Source organism: Bidens hawaiensis, unplaced genomic scaffold (genome assembly GCF_021521415.1).
Source record: "Bidens hawaiensis isolate Kalapana, Puna unplaced genomic scaffold, B.hawaiensis_p1.1 tig00032115_1, whole genome shotgun sequence".
In the NCBI taxonomy this organism is placed as follows: domain Eukaryota; kingdom Viridiplantae; phylum Streptophyta; class Magnoliopsida; order Asterales; family Asteraceae; genus Bidens; species Bidens hawaiensis.
This window is the reverse complement of record NW_027495452.1, coordinates 192,116-206,885: the sequence shown is the minus strand read 5'-3', so window position 1 is coordinate 206,885 and position 14,770 is coordinate 192,116. Positions and strand designations below refer to the sequence as shown.

At 35.3% G+C, this 14,770-nt stretch overlaps 1 protein-coding gene and 1 non-coding gene across 2 annotated transcripts; one reads left to right on the top strand and one right to left on the bottom strand.

The window, feature by feature from the left end:
* Window positions 1–2,214: 2,214 nt before the first annotated feature.
* TRNAE-CUC (transfer RNA glutamic acid (anticodon CUC)) lies at window positions 2,215–2,286 on the bottom strand. The gene has a single exon. It is a non-coding gene; the product is annotated as a tRNA-Glu (tRNA).
* A 2,072-nt stretch (window positions 2,287–4,358) lies between these two features.
* Window positions 4,359–10,171, top strand: LOC143583070 (uncharacterized). The gene is made up of 4 exons (XM_077065489.1): window positions 4,359–4,492; window positions 8,172–8,400; window positions 9,256–9,310; window positions 9,403–10,171. Exons 1-4 carry the CDS (start codon window positions 4,434–4,436, stop codon window positions 9,885–9,887), a joined length of 828 nt encoding a protein of 275 aa, XP_076921604.1. The 5' UTR covers window positions 4,359–4,433; the 3' UTR covers window positions 9,888–10,171.
* Window positions 10,172–14,770: the final 4,599 nt, after the last annotated feature.

The following is a 14,770-nucleotide window of genomic DNA, read 5'->3' as shown; positions in this document are numbered from 1 at the left end:
CATCGGGACACCGGCTGATCGGTGCATGTACCCTTATCTTTCAGCTATCAACGCCACTACATGATGCCTGATTAACCGTCCGTCACTTTTAACGTTATTTTCACGAGATTAGTAAAATAACGTCAAAATTAGTGCAATTATATATTATTAAATTTAATATTTTTGTTATATTATTTTAATCACCGTGCCTTAAACACGGGCTATATCCTAGTGTATAAAATATTGTGATACTGATACGTTCCCATATTGCTGGCATTTACCAGACTAAATCTAGAAACTCATATACAACCTCATGCTCTAATCACTTTCCGTTTATTGCAGCTGTTTACTTTTATGTTTTGAATTTTCATTTAAGAGTAGTGGGAGTAGTTATTAATAGTGTGTTACTTGATTAGCTGGTTGAGTCTTTATACATATTTAAATTCATGTAATGCATATTTGAAGGGAATGAAAAATATGAAGAAAAGTTGTTTCAATATCTAGCTTCTTTATCTTGTTATTTGAGAGTATTTGTCTGCTACAAAAGGCTAACTATCGATGGTGCTTTCATTGAGATCATCTCCTTCCCTATCAAATGGTGCTTTCATTGAGATCATCTCCTTCCCGCACGGACATGCCGTCACTCGATGAGACATTAGCTAGGTCACAAACTCTTAAGTTTTGTCACCGCCAATGCTGACCAAATCGCCGCCAACATCCACCAGACGAGTAAGACGTTTATAGACAATTGAGTAAAATGTCTCATTAGGTCCACTGCTCTTGAAGCTCTGGTATTGGCCAAGCTACTAATAAAACCAGCATCCCGACTAACCGCACCCCCAAGGAGTTTTACACCCAACTATAGTCTCCCAATCCCGCTAGGAAATAAATCTACTTTTTTCTTTAACTAGTTACACGAAGGCCAAAATACTTCAGTCTTTTTCCTTTAAAGCACCTCAACTTTCTTGTACATTGATATTCTACTACGATCAACTAAAGTCAACTCATGATTTTTGGAAGCAAAACTACCAAATAAAGAGATCTCATATTAAGCATGTGCTTCAGGATCTAAAACACTTACCAAACCTGCAGAACATACTAAAACTTGAAGATAGGAAGATGCTAGTTGAGTGCATGATTTCAAAATTATAAGTTACCAAATCGCAGATATCTTCACGAAAGGCCTCCCGAAGATTCTGTTTGATGACTTTCAAGCCAGTCTCAGCATACGACAACCTCCCGCTTCGACTGCAGGGGTGTAATAGTAATTGTATATTGTCTATAATTAGATTAATATCAAGACTTCAATATTTGTAAATCTATCCCTAAAATAAAGGATTCTATGTATTATTTATAGTCAAATTGTTTAATGAGAATGGCAAGGAGATTATTCCATCTTTCAGTTACAAAAACAACAATATACCCTTCTTAAGTTCTTATATCAGGGAAGCCGTGGCCTTAATTTCAGTAGAGCTTTTTTGCCGTTCGAGATCAATGGAAGGCTTGTAATCTGAAAAGATTAATTCTGTACTTAGAACTTGTAACATTGCCGCATTGTCATATTCAATTATGCAAACAAACCCAAGTGTGCCATTACATTAAAATAACAAATATGCGCATACTTATTTGGTTAAAAATCTGTCAAAATCTTTGAAGCATTCGCAAAAGTATACTTATTTTGAAAATTATATAAAATTTTTGTATATGTATATAGTTTTGAAAAATAGATATAGAATTATGATCTCATTATTCCCTTGTAATCGCTAGTTGGTACAACACCGCCCAACTAACGCATAGCTAGTTCTCCATAAACTTGTGAAAAATCTAGAAAATGTCTACTATCGATAGAGTTGTCTTCAAATCCCAATACCTTATTTTGCGACAAATGCTCAGATCAAACATTGTGTTCAACTTATTTTGTATCGACGCCAGAAAATTAGACTGAAGCATCTGAAAGTTAGCAGAAAAGGGTGAGGGAATTTTCCGAAAAACATGGAAGCCGGATTGTAAATATAATTTTAGGGAAGATGGAAAAGGAAAATTGAAATTGATTTCACCTTTTAATTTGATGATACCACGGCAAACAAAAACATTCAAGTTGAAATTTCAGCGGTTAATTTGGGATGAACTAAATAAAAATATAGTAAAATGTTTGCATGCTGGGATGAATTATATAAAAAGTAATAGCGGTTGATTTTGGGATGAATTATATAAAAAACAGTAAAACAAAACAGTTGCGTTTGCCGGGAGTCAAACCCGGGTCTATTGCTTGAGAGGCAATTATCCTAACTGTTGGACTACAAACGCTGTTGTTTATTTTCATGCTGCTAGGTATTCATTTCTTGTGCTTGCAATAAACTAGAAACCAAAGTTGGGTACATAAGATAAAGGATATGAGGCATGTTAGCATCGGGTTAGCAGGTATATTGTTGTCGGGATGGCCCAAAACATGACCCGCGGCTTTGAAAATTGTGCATGGTTTTAATCAAGAACACATTTAAGATAGATGCAATCATTGTCTTACCTAAGAACTCCAGCTCCGATAAAGAACAAATCCAAACTTCTAATTAATGTATCATAGGGTGTTTTATGGTGCATCTAACAGTGTACACGTTTCCACTTGTTTGAGTATTTGTTATGAACTGGATCGATATAAAATCAACGAAAGTCAAATGGTTGTTTACTATTGAGGCAACTCAATCATTGTTTGTTAAAAACTAAAACAAAACTTGAGGATTACTTTTGTTATTTAAACAGTGTTGTTCTTATGTTGTCGTGTAGTATATATGTTGTCATATGTGTTTTAAGGTGTGACCAAAGGTGAAGGGATATATGAATTGAGGTTCGGCTTGTACCAAAGTTTTGTGGTTACAAGTGGAGCTCCGTTAGCTACCTTGTACGTAGTGTTTACTTATAGTTTTCATATTTTTGATGTCTAAGTGTGTAACTGTGTACGTATTAAACTCATATAGGGAATTTATATAAAAACAAGCTTATACACGGTATCCATTATCTTAGAACAAACTACATTGATAATTAGAGCATGATGAACATGTAAAGTTTGACAAAATAAGTGGTGTTCATGTTTGTTAATAATCTTGAAGACACTCGACCAATTATAATATAAGTATTATTTCAATAAAAAATGAAATGGTTTGAACCCCCCCACCCCACCCACCCACACACACACTTGGTGTAGCGGAAATGCGACTTGGGTTGAACACCTCGCTTGCTGCGGAGGACATACGACTTGGTTTTGAATAGAAAAGAACGAAACATTTACATTAAGAGAGTCAATTTATTAAAACATGAAATGGTGCATTAAGTCGTTAAAATATCACTGTCCTTGAAACTTTATGAAAAATATAAAATAAAACATAAAAAAGATTTACATCGAATACTTTTATATAATTTACTATAAGGTTTTTTGCATTTACGATTAAATTTATATCCATTTTGTATTTAATTGAGCCTTTCTTACACCACCATAAAATGTGGTCAATGCCATACTGTATCCTAACTTTCATGTACCAGAATGGTGTCCGAGCGATGTGACGGGGTGCTCACGCAACTTGACATTGAATGCATAATCATTATCGGTACATATGTCATCTGATGACAATGTGCACGTAGACCGAAATTGGTGTAAAATATATGAATGGATTGGGTTTTAAATGAAATTTTCATCAAGTATTATATTACACGAACAAAAATATTTACGGTCAAGGTTGCAAAAGAAAGACTTGAAAAGTCAAACTATGACACTTATAATGGGACGGAGAATGCACTGTGTGTTGTACATAAAGCAATGAGTTTGATACCTCTTAAAACTTAAGAGGTCCATAACTCATGCTTGATATATAGTATAGATTGCCGAATACTAGAAGGGTGTCCGCGCGATGCAGTGGATGTTTGAACATACACTCTGGTCATCACGTAACAATTATCGGAGTTCATGGTTCGGTTTGAAACCTTACAACCGGTTAAATCGGTCATCGGTTAGGTTAACGATTGGTTTATTCTTTAACTTTCGGTTTCAATTTTCTACATTTTAGTTACTATTTTTCGATGACAAATAATCGTTACTAATAGTTTGGCTCGCATATTTAACTTCAACCGTCAAAACCGGCCTTGAAAATTCATACGTAACATGTTGATTTTTTTAATTAAAAAAATAAAAACTAACTGATTTAAACTCTGTTATAGAAACAAAAAAAACTGACAAAAGAAAACATGTTAAAATTGAGATCCTAAACTTCTAAAATGTCATATTTTTAAATAGATTCCAAATATACTACTTCAAAATTCAATGTGCCCTTTACTAATCGGGGTTAACGACCGTCAATAACTCAGTTAAAAAAAAAGAGAGAATTTTGATTGTGCTAGTATTGAAGCTCATGTCATTATTATAGCCGAACCCTAGTGTGGATGACTTGACCCAAATCTCGTTAGCAATGTCTCGTCGTGATTCCGATTCCAGACACCATCGATCTCGTCTAGATCGTCAACCCAGGTATTATTATTATTATTATTATTATTATTATTATTATGACATCACTGTGGAAGTACAACAACTAGACGCTGCTTTCATTCATCTTTCTTTACTGTATATTAAGAGACCCTTTATAAAAATTTAACCTTTAGTATTGAATCTTTATGATTCCTGTGATCTGCTGTGAATCATTTCAATTTTCTTGATGTTTTGTGTGATTAATTTGGGGGTTTAGGGTTATCTGTTTTATTTATATGTTATGTTTAATCATCTGTGGGTGCTTGCTTTAGATAATTGATCCTGCATTCTAATTGCAAGTTTTAGGCTAATGATGTTTGTATCTCATTACTCGGTATACGGTTGGTTACCTGTAATCAGTGACTCTGCTTGTGAACTTTCAAACCCTAATTTACAATGTAGCTCTTTTATGCAATGTTTTAAAAACAGGTTTTTAACTAGTACCAGATTGTGCTAACAAATGGTACAACGCAATATTACTTAAATGCAACTTTAACTCAAAAAATAAACCAAAAATACATAATAAAAAAATTCCGAAAGTTAATCCGTAATAAAAAAATATTACAAATGTTGGAAAATATGGACCAGTTCGATTAGCTTAATGTGGCCGACTGAGTTATGACCCGTAAGAGTTACACCTTGGGTAACGAGCATAAAATCCGCTTAATGAATAACCGGTTGAGACACCGAGAGTTAACAAGCGACGCTAGGTGACGAACTAACGAACCGACATCCGGCGGCGGTGCACAGAAACAGCAGCTACAACAGCTGTTGCGATTAATGGCAGCGGCGGTGTGCAGTGGTGTCCAGATAGTGCAGCGGCGCTACGCTGTGGTGCGGGGTGGTCTTTGGCGTCCAACAGCGATGGGCGATGGCTGTTTGCAGTGACCGACGATGGCCTTCTTGGTGATGCCGTGAAGTCACGAGAGAGAACCAATTCTGGAGAAAATTGTTCTCCAGATTTATTGGAGTTTTGGCGACTACCATTCTTGTCACCCACGAATTAGTGTTTTAGGTAATTTATATATAAACATATTATAATGATAATCTTTCATTATTAAATCCAAAACAGGCCCCAAAGTCCAGCTCAGTCCAAATCTCGTTTAAAACCCGAACCAGTTTATTTATCTAATAAATGAACTTAAGGTATTACTATTTATATTGGGGAAAGTGAATATGAGGCTGTTAAGCATCTAACATTAGATGTGAAACCCCCAAAACTACGTAGTTTTGATAAATAATAACTTAAACTAATTAATTTTTATCCAAATAATAACCATGGTTTACACGATCAAATTTTCTGGTCGGAGACTTCAATTCTTCTCTGGTCCTCCATCCTTACCGTGAAAGGAACTCCACCTCGGATTGTAAGTTCATTCCTAACCCAACTGATATCTATTGATTTCGACCGCCTTCCCCAAAATCCAATCAACTCCTAATGTCAATTAGGGTTTTCGATTAGGGATTTCTCTTCATGCCATGTCCACATATATACATTCTTTTATCAAAACAAAATATGATATTAAGTTGATTTTACTTTACTGCCCACATGTTACTTCTTGAAAGAATTAATTTTTTTTGTTTGGTGACCAAATCACTTTTAATTGTTTGCTTCCCCCACATCTGATTTCATGAACACAGTTTTGTTCGATTGCTTAAAATAATGTAAGAATTTGGCTACTGTAAATACATGAAGAGTTTATTCCACCGAACTTGCGTATGAAGGCAAAAAAGTCTGGAGAAAAATTGGGAATAGAAAATTGGAATTTTGATATCATGGGATCTAGTTTCTAAAACTCGTGTATCAGTTTGTACGATTTTGTTGGACAGAGACATTGAATTTATATTAACTTTTATTATTATTTATCAAAACTACGTAGTTTGGGGGGTTTCACATCTAAGGTTAGATGCTTAACAGCCCCATATTCACTTTCCCCATTTATATTTAGTATAAATAATAATAATCTTGTTATATATACGTCAATACCGGTTAACTAATTTAAGTGGATTTTATGCTCGATACCCAAGGTGTAACTCTTACGTGTCATAACTCAGTCGACCACATTAAGCTAATCGAACCGGTTATATCTTTTCCAACAGCCTCCCACTTGGACGGCTTTCGATTAAGCTACTTAACGCTGACAAACAGCGGTGCTCTAGCTACACATGGCTGCCCCCAACAAGTTATGACACTTTAAAGTCATTAACCAAAGCATCTTGGAATACACTATTGCAAGACAATAAGCTAATGGTAATCATTATCATCTATCCTTACCGTATAAGACATCAATTGAACAATGAGACATGGATCAGATTCAATCTCATATGGCGTTCAATCATTATTGTTCTCGTTCTAGAATCAATGTGGTCCAATCAAGCACACAGTAAGTTTGGGTGAGGCCTTACACTTCACCAGTTTGAATCAACGAGGGCGCCAAAATGTCTAACTGTTACATATGAACCGGTTCGATTAGCTTAATGTGGCCGACTGGGTTATGACTCGTAAGAGTTACACCTTGGGTAACGAGCATAAAATCCGCTTAAATTAGTTAACCGGTATTGACGAATATATAACGAGATTATTATTATTATTTATACTAAATATAAATAGTAATACCTTAAAGTTTATTTATTAGATAAATAAACTGGTTCGGGTTTTAAACGAGATTTGGACCGAGCTGGACTTTGGGGCCCGTTTAGGATTTAATAATGAAAGATTATTATTATGATCTGTTTATATATAAAATACCTAAAACACTAATTCTTAGATGACAAGAATGGTAGCAGCCAAAACTCCAATATATTTGGAGAATAATTTTCTCCATAATTGGTTCTCTCTCGTGACTTCACGGCACCACCAAGAAGGCCATCGTCGGTCACTACAAACAGCCACTGACCATCGCTGCCAGACGCCAAAGACCACCCCGTAGCGCCGCTGCACTATCTCGACACCATCGCAACAGCTGATCTGCGCACCGCCACCGGATACGTGAGTTCGTCACCTAGCGTCGCTCATTAACTCTCGGTGTCTCAACCGGTTATTCATTAACCGAGGTAAACTTAAATATTGTCAGTTAATATTTATGTTTCTTTGGTTGTTTCGTATCGTACTCATATTGTTTGTAACCGGATCTTGTACGGTTCCTAAAAGTTTTGATTACTCGATTTTATTCCGCTGGGTTTTGTCTATCTATTAATATGATTAATAATTATGAGACAATTATTAAAACCGTGTTTAATTGTTAAACCGTTGACCGATCACCACTGGATCCCAACAACAAAAGCACTAGATTTTCAAAAAATAATCCAAAAGTTCACTCTTTTTGATGTTGGTTGCTAGGTTAAGAGTAATTTTTAAAAAATATGGGCCACAAAAATAAAAATCTCTTGGGCTTAAAACTGGTTTTCCGTTACAAACCGGTATTTTTGAAAAAACCACCGGTTCGATGTTCTACAAACCGGCCAAAAGTACCGGGCTCAAAATACCGGTCTGCTGTGCGAAATCCGGTTCAACCGGACGGTTTGTCCCAGTTTTTAAAACATTGCTTTTTTGCCATGACACATTGTAATTTGATATAGGTTTCCTTTTTCATGTGTTTCTCTAATTGATTTACCTTTTTTATGCTAACTCATACTCATCTCGATGGAACCTTGTGCGTGTTTTACGATTGTTCCATGCCAGTCCTAAGCGAGTTAAAAGAGATGGAAGAACAACAACCGAGCAACCAGCCAACAACTTTAATTCTACTGATCGTGACAAAAAACACCATCCTAGGTTGCAAGATTCTGGTTCAAATAAAGAAACCGTGTCATTGAGCAAAGAACATGACAGAAAAAGTAATGGGTACTGTGACGGAACAAAGAATTCTTCTGATAATGTTGAAGCACCTCGGTCCCGATCTCACCTACAGGTTTTTTTAAAGATGATTATGTAGGGATCTTTTTAATCTTTTCGTGTAATATTCCCTTTTAGATGCTAGGATGATGAACTGGCTCAGGTTTCTTTTTTCCATATCACTAGCTCTCAAAAAATTAAAGTATTTCTTCTTGCTGTGCAGTACCCATTTTTGCGAATGATGTGAATATAATTAGGCGTGTAAACGAACCGAACAAATACGAGCGAGGCATATTCATGTTCGTCCGTTTAACTTTAACTGAAAATAAGGTTGAACACAAACAAATAAACGGGCAGTGTTTTCTTATTCGTGTTTGTATATGTTTGCTCGTTAGTAATATAAATGAACAGTTTATGAACGTAAACCAACAAACATGACTGAACATATATGGACGAACATACTTGAGCCTAAAAAACGTGGAAAACATGTGCCTAAAAAAGTAACGTGAACATCAATTTACTGTGCCTAAAAAATTTATAAAGTTTGACTAATAGTAACATGTGGTATTTTAATTTCATAAAACTAGACTAAATTGGAACGGACCTAAAATTTTTTTAATGAATATACAAACGAACAAATTTCAACAAACGTAAACTAAATATTATAATTTAACATAAACGAAAGTCCATAAACGTAAATGAACGAACAGGATATGCGTTCGTGTTCGTTCATTTAGCATAAACAGAAAACTGTTGTTTGTGTTCGAACATAAATAAACAAACTTCCCGTGGAACGCCGGTTCGTTTACAGGCCTAAATATAATATTTAATTTACTTTTGGCTGATGTAAAATATTAATTTGTCCCGTTTCCTTCAGTTGGTCCTGTATGTATAACCATTATGGGATTGCATGTGCTTGTCTTTATAACAGCATGATGAACGTGCTGGGCAAGTCGGCCGTAGCTTCAGACACAGGGAACGTACGGGTGAGATTATCATTCTTTGCTACGTTTTCTCTATTTCACGAGGCACCTGAATTATTATTTCTAAATAATATTTTTTTTTTATTTTCGTTTAGAACGTGACTGGTGGAAAGACACGAAGCCGAAAGATGAAAAGGTGGAACCAGATTCAAAGCAGCTTTCAAAGAAAAGACCATCGTTTCGTGAGACAAAACTACCGGTTAATGACTCAGCAACTCAAGGTGCAAAAGAATCAGCTAATGTTGAAGGAAATGAAAGAAAAGAGGAAAGAAGAAAGCCGCTAGAGAAACCGCCGCCGAACCGACCCGACAGGCGGGTGTCAGGGGGACGGGACCCACACAGGAATGAAACCCAGAGGATGAAGTTTCAATCAAGAGTCAGGTATGGTGGCAGTGGCGGAAATGGTGGCGGTGGATTTGGTGGTTCATTTAGAGAAAGGGATGGGTTTAACGAGCAGCGGCAGGGTGACGGGAGAGCTGAAAAGTGGAAGCATGATCTTTATGATGAAGCTAATAAAAGCCCAACCTCAAGGAATGAAGAGGATCAAATAGCAAAGGTTGAAGCTTTGCTTGCATCTTAGTTGTTTTTTGTGCTTTGTTTATGTTAATGTTTGTTTAGATCATGTGTTCTGTTTGTTGGTTTATGACAACAGTCTTTGTTTGTTTTGTCATTTGGTTTATTGGACTCTGCATGCATTCAAGAACAATATATGAACTGTTTATTAATAATAACAATGGACCTTTTGGCGTATAACATACACTTAAAAGAACAACAATTTTATACACTTGCAAAGCAATCAAAATATCAAACAACTCTTTTTATCTGCATCAGTTACTTTTGATCTTTGAAGCATGAAAGGTGCTTAAAGTTGAAGAGGTGGAATCTTTCTTGAAGTTCATTGGTTGGCTATCGTAACCGAAACCCAGATCTTTGTTGCAGGTAATCAGTGGTGGGTAGCAGAAACTCCGACCTTGTGCGGCAGTGTGACGAGCCCTCTGCTGCCACAGAGCCCGCCAGGAGGTGGTAGCTGGCGGAGAGGGAGCGGTAGCTGTTATGAAGCCGGTGGTTCTTCATGACAAGCATAACAAATGGTATAAGTCCTTCCATTTTTTTATTTATTTATTTTTTGCTTGTTTTTGTGGGATGGTAAGTTAATGTTTGATGTTTGTGGATGTGGATTTGATGAATGTTTTTGGAGGGATACATGCATCTATATATATACATATATATATATATGTATGTGTGTGTGAATATGGTGGCACATATGTTTTACCTTTTGACTTTTGTTGATAGGTTGTTTTTGAACAAAACAAGATATTGACTTGTCCGTGTTTTTTATGGATAAACTATGATATTGTTAAGATTGGCGGCTACGGCTCTTAGGTTGTTCCAAATCCAACGTGACAGCTAACAGAGTTTCTCATATCCGTGTTCTAGTGCTTACATCATGTCACATTCAGTTCTCTCTAAGTTTGACTCTATCCTTCTTCCTTGCACAAAAAAAGTAGAAAAAAGAAATATAACAGTGTAACATCTTCCCTTAATGTTCAAGATGTTTACCTCAAAATGGGTCATTTTACGAGGCACCAAGTCCGGTGACGGTGCACGATTGATTTAATGCTAGTTAACAATATTAGACAACGGTTGAGAATAATATAATGTTACAATCAACAATGAAGGACAAGACACGTTAGGGATTGAGTTTTGTGTGACGGGAATCTCAATAGGTAGTTAGACCTTTGAAAATTTAAAATAAGATCTCACTGAGAAAACTAGGTAAAGTGGACAACTGATGGGTGGCCAGATATATGATATTAGTGAAACATGTTTAGAATACGATATTAGTATTCCAATATAGGAAATCCATCCCAATCCCAACGTATAATATGAGAATGTGAACTTGTTGAGTTGTCGGACGTAATTTATGAGTTACGGAAATTGGGTTAATTAATTAAATCAATTAGGGATAAATTGAATGAGTTGCATTTAATTTATGATAACTAATTAAATGAGTTGTAGTATCCAATTAGAAGTTCAAGTTTGTCCCTAAGAGCCATGGTCCATATAACCTAATCAAAGTTATGATTATGGCTATGAGTTTTTAATTAGTTTTTTTTATTTTTATTTTTTAGATTAAGAGTTATTCAACCCAAATTCATTGATTTTGTTTTGATGAGTTATATCAATTCGATCTTGATAACTATCATTATTTATAATTTATTACTAAATATTTTTGACATCTTTCAAATTAAATAATTAAACTTTTAAGATAAACAACGGAACTGAATTTTCTTTCAGTCAAGATATTTAATTTATAAATCTGGATATTTCTCACAAGTTTTAAATTTGGTAGCCGAGCAACAAGGCAGTAACTGGGAAAGGGTTGAATGAGAGCAGTATTTAACCAAAGTTTTCCATGTGCCTGACCGACAACTCAACAAGTTTTAGCCCAACCAATTGAATCTTGACTTTTGAATAATAATAACTAATGAATTATTAATTAAATCAGTTTAAACCTTTTAAATGTGATATTATGTGTGGATGTGAACCCAACATTTTATTACCGTGCTCGGTTCTTTTCGGTTCATGTAGACCGGTCATACTCATAAGTTATAGCAAGTCCTTTTAGTGTTAAAAATGTTTTGTAGGATTAATTGCACGTTGATGGATCTTAATGGGCATGACCATGGGTGTCATGGACCATGGTTTGGTTTAGGTTACACAAAGCCACATTAGGTTATAACAAGTCACTCTGATACTAAAGACACGTGCATGTTAACATGTACACTAATGAGCCTCGTCTTGTGTTAGAACATCAACAATGATGATGTCTTTGTTATACTCATTGTTTCTCTCTCTTGCGCTTAAAATCCTTCTCTCTCCCTAAATAAGTAAATACTACAAACTTAAAAAATGAAGAGGATTAGATTGCAAAGGTGGAAGCTTTGCTTGTTTTAGAGCCGTCTAAAAATCGTGTGAACGTTTTTTGATTGAGCTTGTTAAGAAATTGAACAAGATAATTCACTGAGAGATAAAATATCTTGATCAAATCGATTTCTATTTATAGGATGAATTGAATATAGATATAGAATCAATCATCGCAACCTTTTGTGAAATGTCATGACAATTGACGCTTATAACTACCATAATTGTCAATTGGCAGCTATACCACGTTTGCTACTCATTAGTTATGCCACTGATTAACAAAGTTGCTAATGATGAGCAAACTTGATATATACCAAGGACCATATTTGATACTGAAGCCCCCTTTTTGTACAAATCATCAAAGTTAATCCATCATCGAATTCAAGCAACTTTTGTCCGTTGACCGATTGTTTAGTCGGCTTCCCCCCCTTGAACTAGCTCGGAATTATAACATTTTGGACAATTGAACGTTCCATATTTTTACGACTTGTTTGATGTTTGAGCTGACTTATCATTTGGTCACAAAGTTAATGACTATTACATAAAATAGCTAAATGACATTAAAACCGTCAACAATAAACATTTTGTTTATGTTAATGTTCAGATATATGATTTGTTTTTGTTATGTCCTTGTTTAGGACAACAATCCTTATTTTGCCGTTGGTGTATATATATATATGAGCATTATGTAGGGGTGTGCATGAGTCGGTTTGAGGTGGTTTGAGGCGGTTTTAGGCAAACCCATAACCATAACCAATATGTCAGTTAATAGATAACTATTAACCATAACCGATCCGTTATGACGGTTACGGTTAGGGCCGGACTAGGGGTGTGGCCGAGTAGTCGATGGCCACAGGCCCGACACCCTGTTAGGCCCAAAAAAAAAGAATTAGAATTTTTTTATGTATTTTTATAAAAAAAAATATATATAATCAATGTTCAACATAATTTCATAATCATTAGCTTGGTCTAGTGGCAAAGAGGTATGACATGTAACAAAGAAGTTGTGGGTTCTAGTCTTAGTTGAGACATTTTTATATTTATTTTTATACACAAGTTTTTTTACACAACTAAAATCATAACTAAGTAGTAAGTAAGCCACTTAAAATTAAATTGTGTAAACCCCCAAAAAAATGTTTCTTCTATTTAAGGCTCAAAAAATTTTTCGCCTTTGGCCCAAAAAAAATTTCGTCTTTTCGGAGCTGGCCCTGGTTTCGGTTAATCGGTTTTGAAGGTTATAGCGAGTCGGTTATGGGTCGGTTAACCGTGACCAAACCAATGTATAATTGAGCCTAAAACTTTGGTACTAAAAACAATAAAAATGACATGACGTATTTCAACAAAATATATGATTCTTAATATAAATAATATATTGATCAAACGATAAATGGATTAACCTTTTAGTAAAATTAAATCATATAGTTAAAAAAATGAGACCGTTATTAGTTTATTATTTTCTTTAATTTTCTCCAAATTATCAATCGTGTGTCTAATTATACTCCATAAAGCTGGAAATCTTGTAAATGGGGCGGTTCGGTTTTGACAGGTTTGAAATTATCTTTAACCAAAATCGACCCGCATTTTGCGGTTTTCAAAAATTTATTAAACCGACCCACTAGCTATGTCGGTTATGGTTCGGTTAATGGTTATGGCGGTTAATTTGCACACCACTAGCACTAGCATTATGTATTTATGCAATTAAGAATATTATGAACAGTTCAGTAGTTAATTAATAATAACAATAACAATAATAATGCACCTTTTTGGCACATAACCATACAATTAAAGACAAGTACTTTATACAATTATAAACAAATTAAAATATCAAACAACTCTCTTTTTTTTTTCTCTTATATGCATTAATGCATCACTTGCTGTTGAGCTTTGAAGCATGAAAGGTGTTTAGAGTTGAAGAAGTGGACTCTTTCTTGAATTTCACTGATTGCGTATCGTAACCGAACCCCGACCTTTGTTGCAAGTAATCAGCATTAGGTGGCTGAAACTCCGACCTGGTGCGGCGATGTGATGAGCCCCCCTGCTGTCACAGACCCGTCCAGGAGGTGATAGCTAGCGGAGAGAGAGCGGTAGCTATTATGAAGGCTATGGTTCTTCATGACTTGCATCACAAATGGTATTAGTCCTTCCATTATTTGTTGATGGTTTATATATGTGGGATGGTAAGTTAATGTATGATGTTTGTAGATATGAATTTGATGATGTGTTTGGAGGGAAAGATATATGATATACGTAAGCACATAGCTATATACATGTGTGTGAAGATACATCTAGCTATATAATATACGTAAGCACATAGCTAGGTTTTTATGTGAGAGTGTGATGCTTTTTTATTATGTGGACTTTTGTTGACAGGAGGATGTTTTTGAACAAAACAAGATATTGACTCTCTGGGGTTTTTTTGGATAAGCCTAAATGCCTAATATTGTTAAGAGTGGCGGCTACGGGTCTTTGGTTTTGTTCAAATTCAACATGACAGCGAACGGAGTTTTTCATATTCTATATTCGTTGGATGTTCAAGAT

Coding starts and splice junctions, on each gene's coding strand:
- LOC143583070 (XM_077065489.1), top strand. CDS start 4,434: ATGTCTCGTCGTGATTCCGATTCCAGACACCATCGATCTCGTCTAGAT. Junction 8,401..9,255: donor GGTCCCGATCTCACCTACAG/GTTTTTTTAAAG, acceptor TCTTTATAACAG/CATGATGAACGTGCTGGGCA. Junction 9,311..9,402: donor CAGACACAGGGAACGTACGG/GTGAGATTATCA, acceptor ATTTTCGTTTAG/AACGTGACTGGTGGAAAGAC.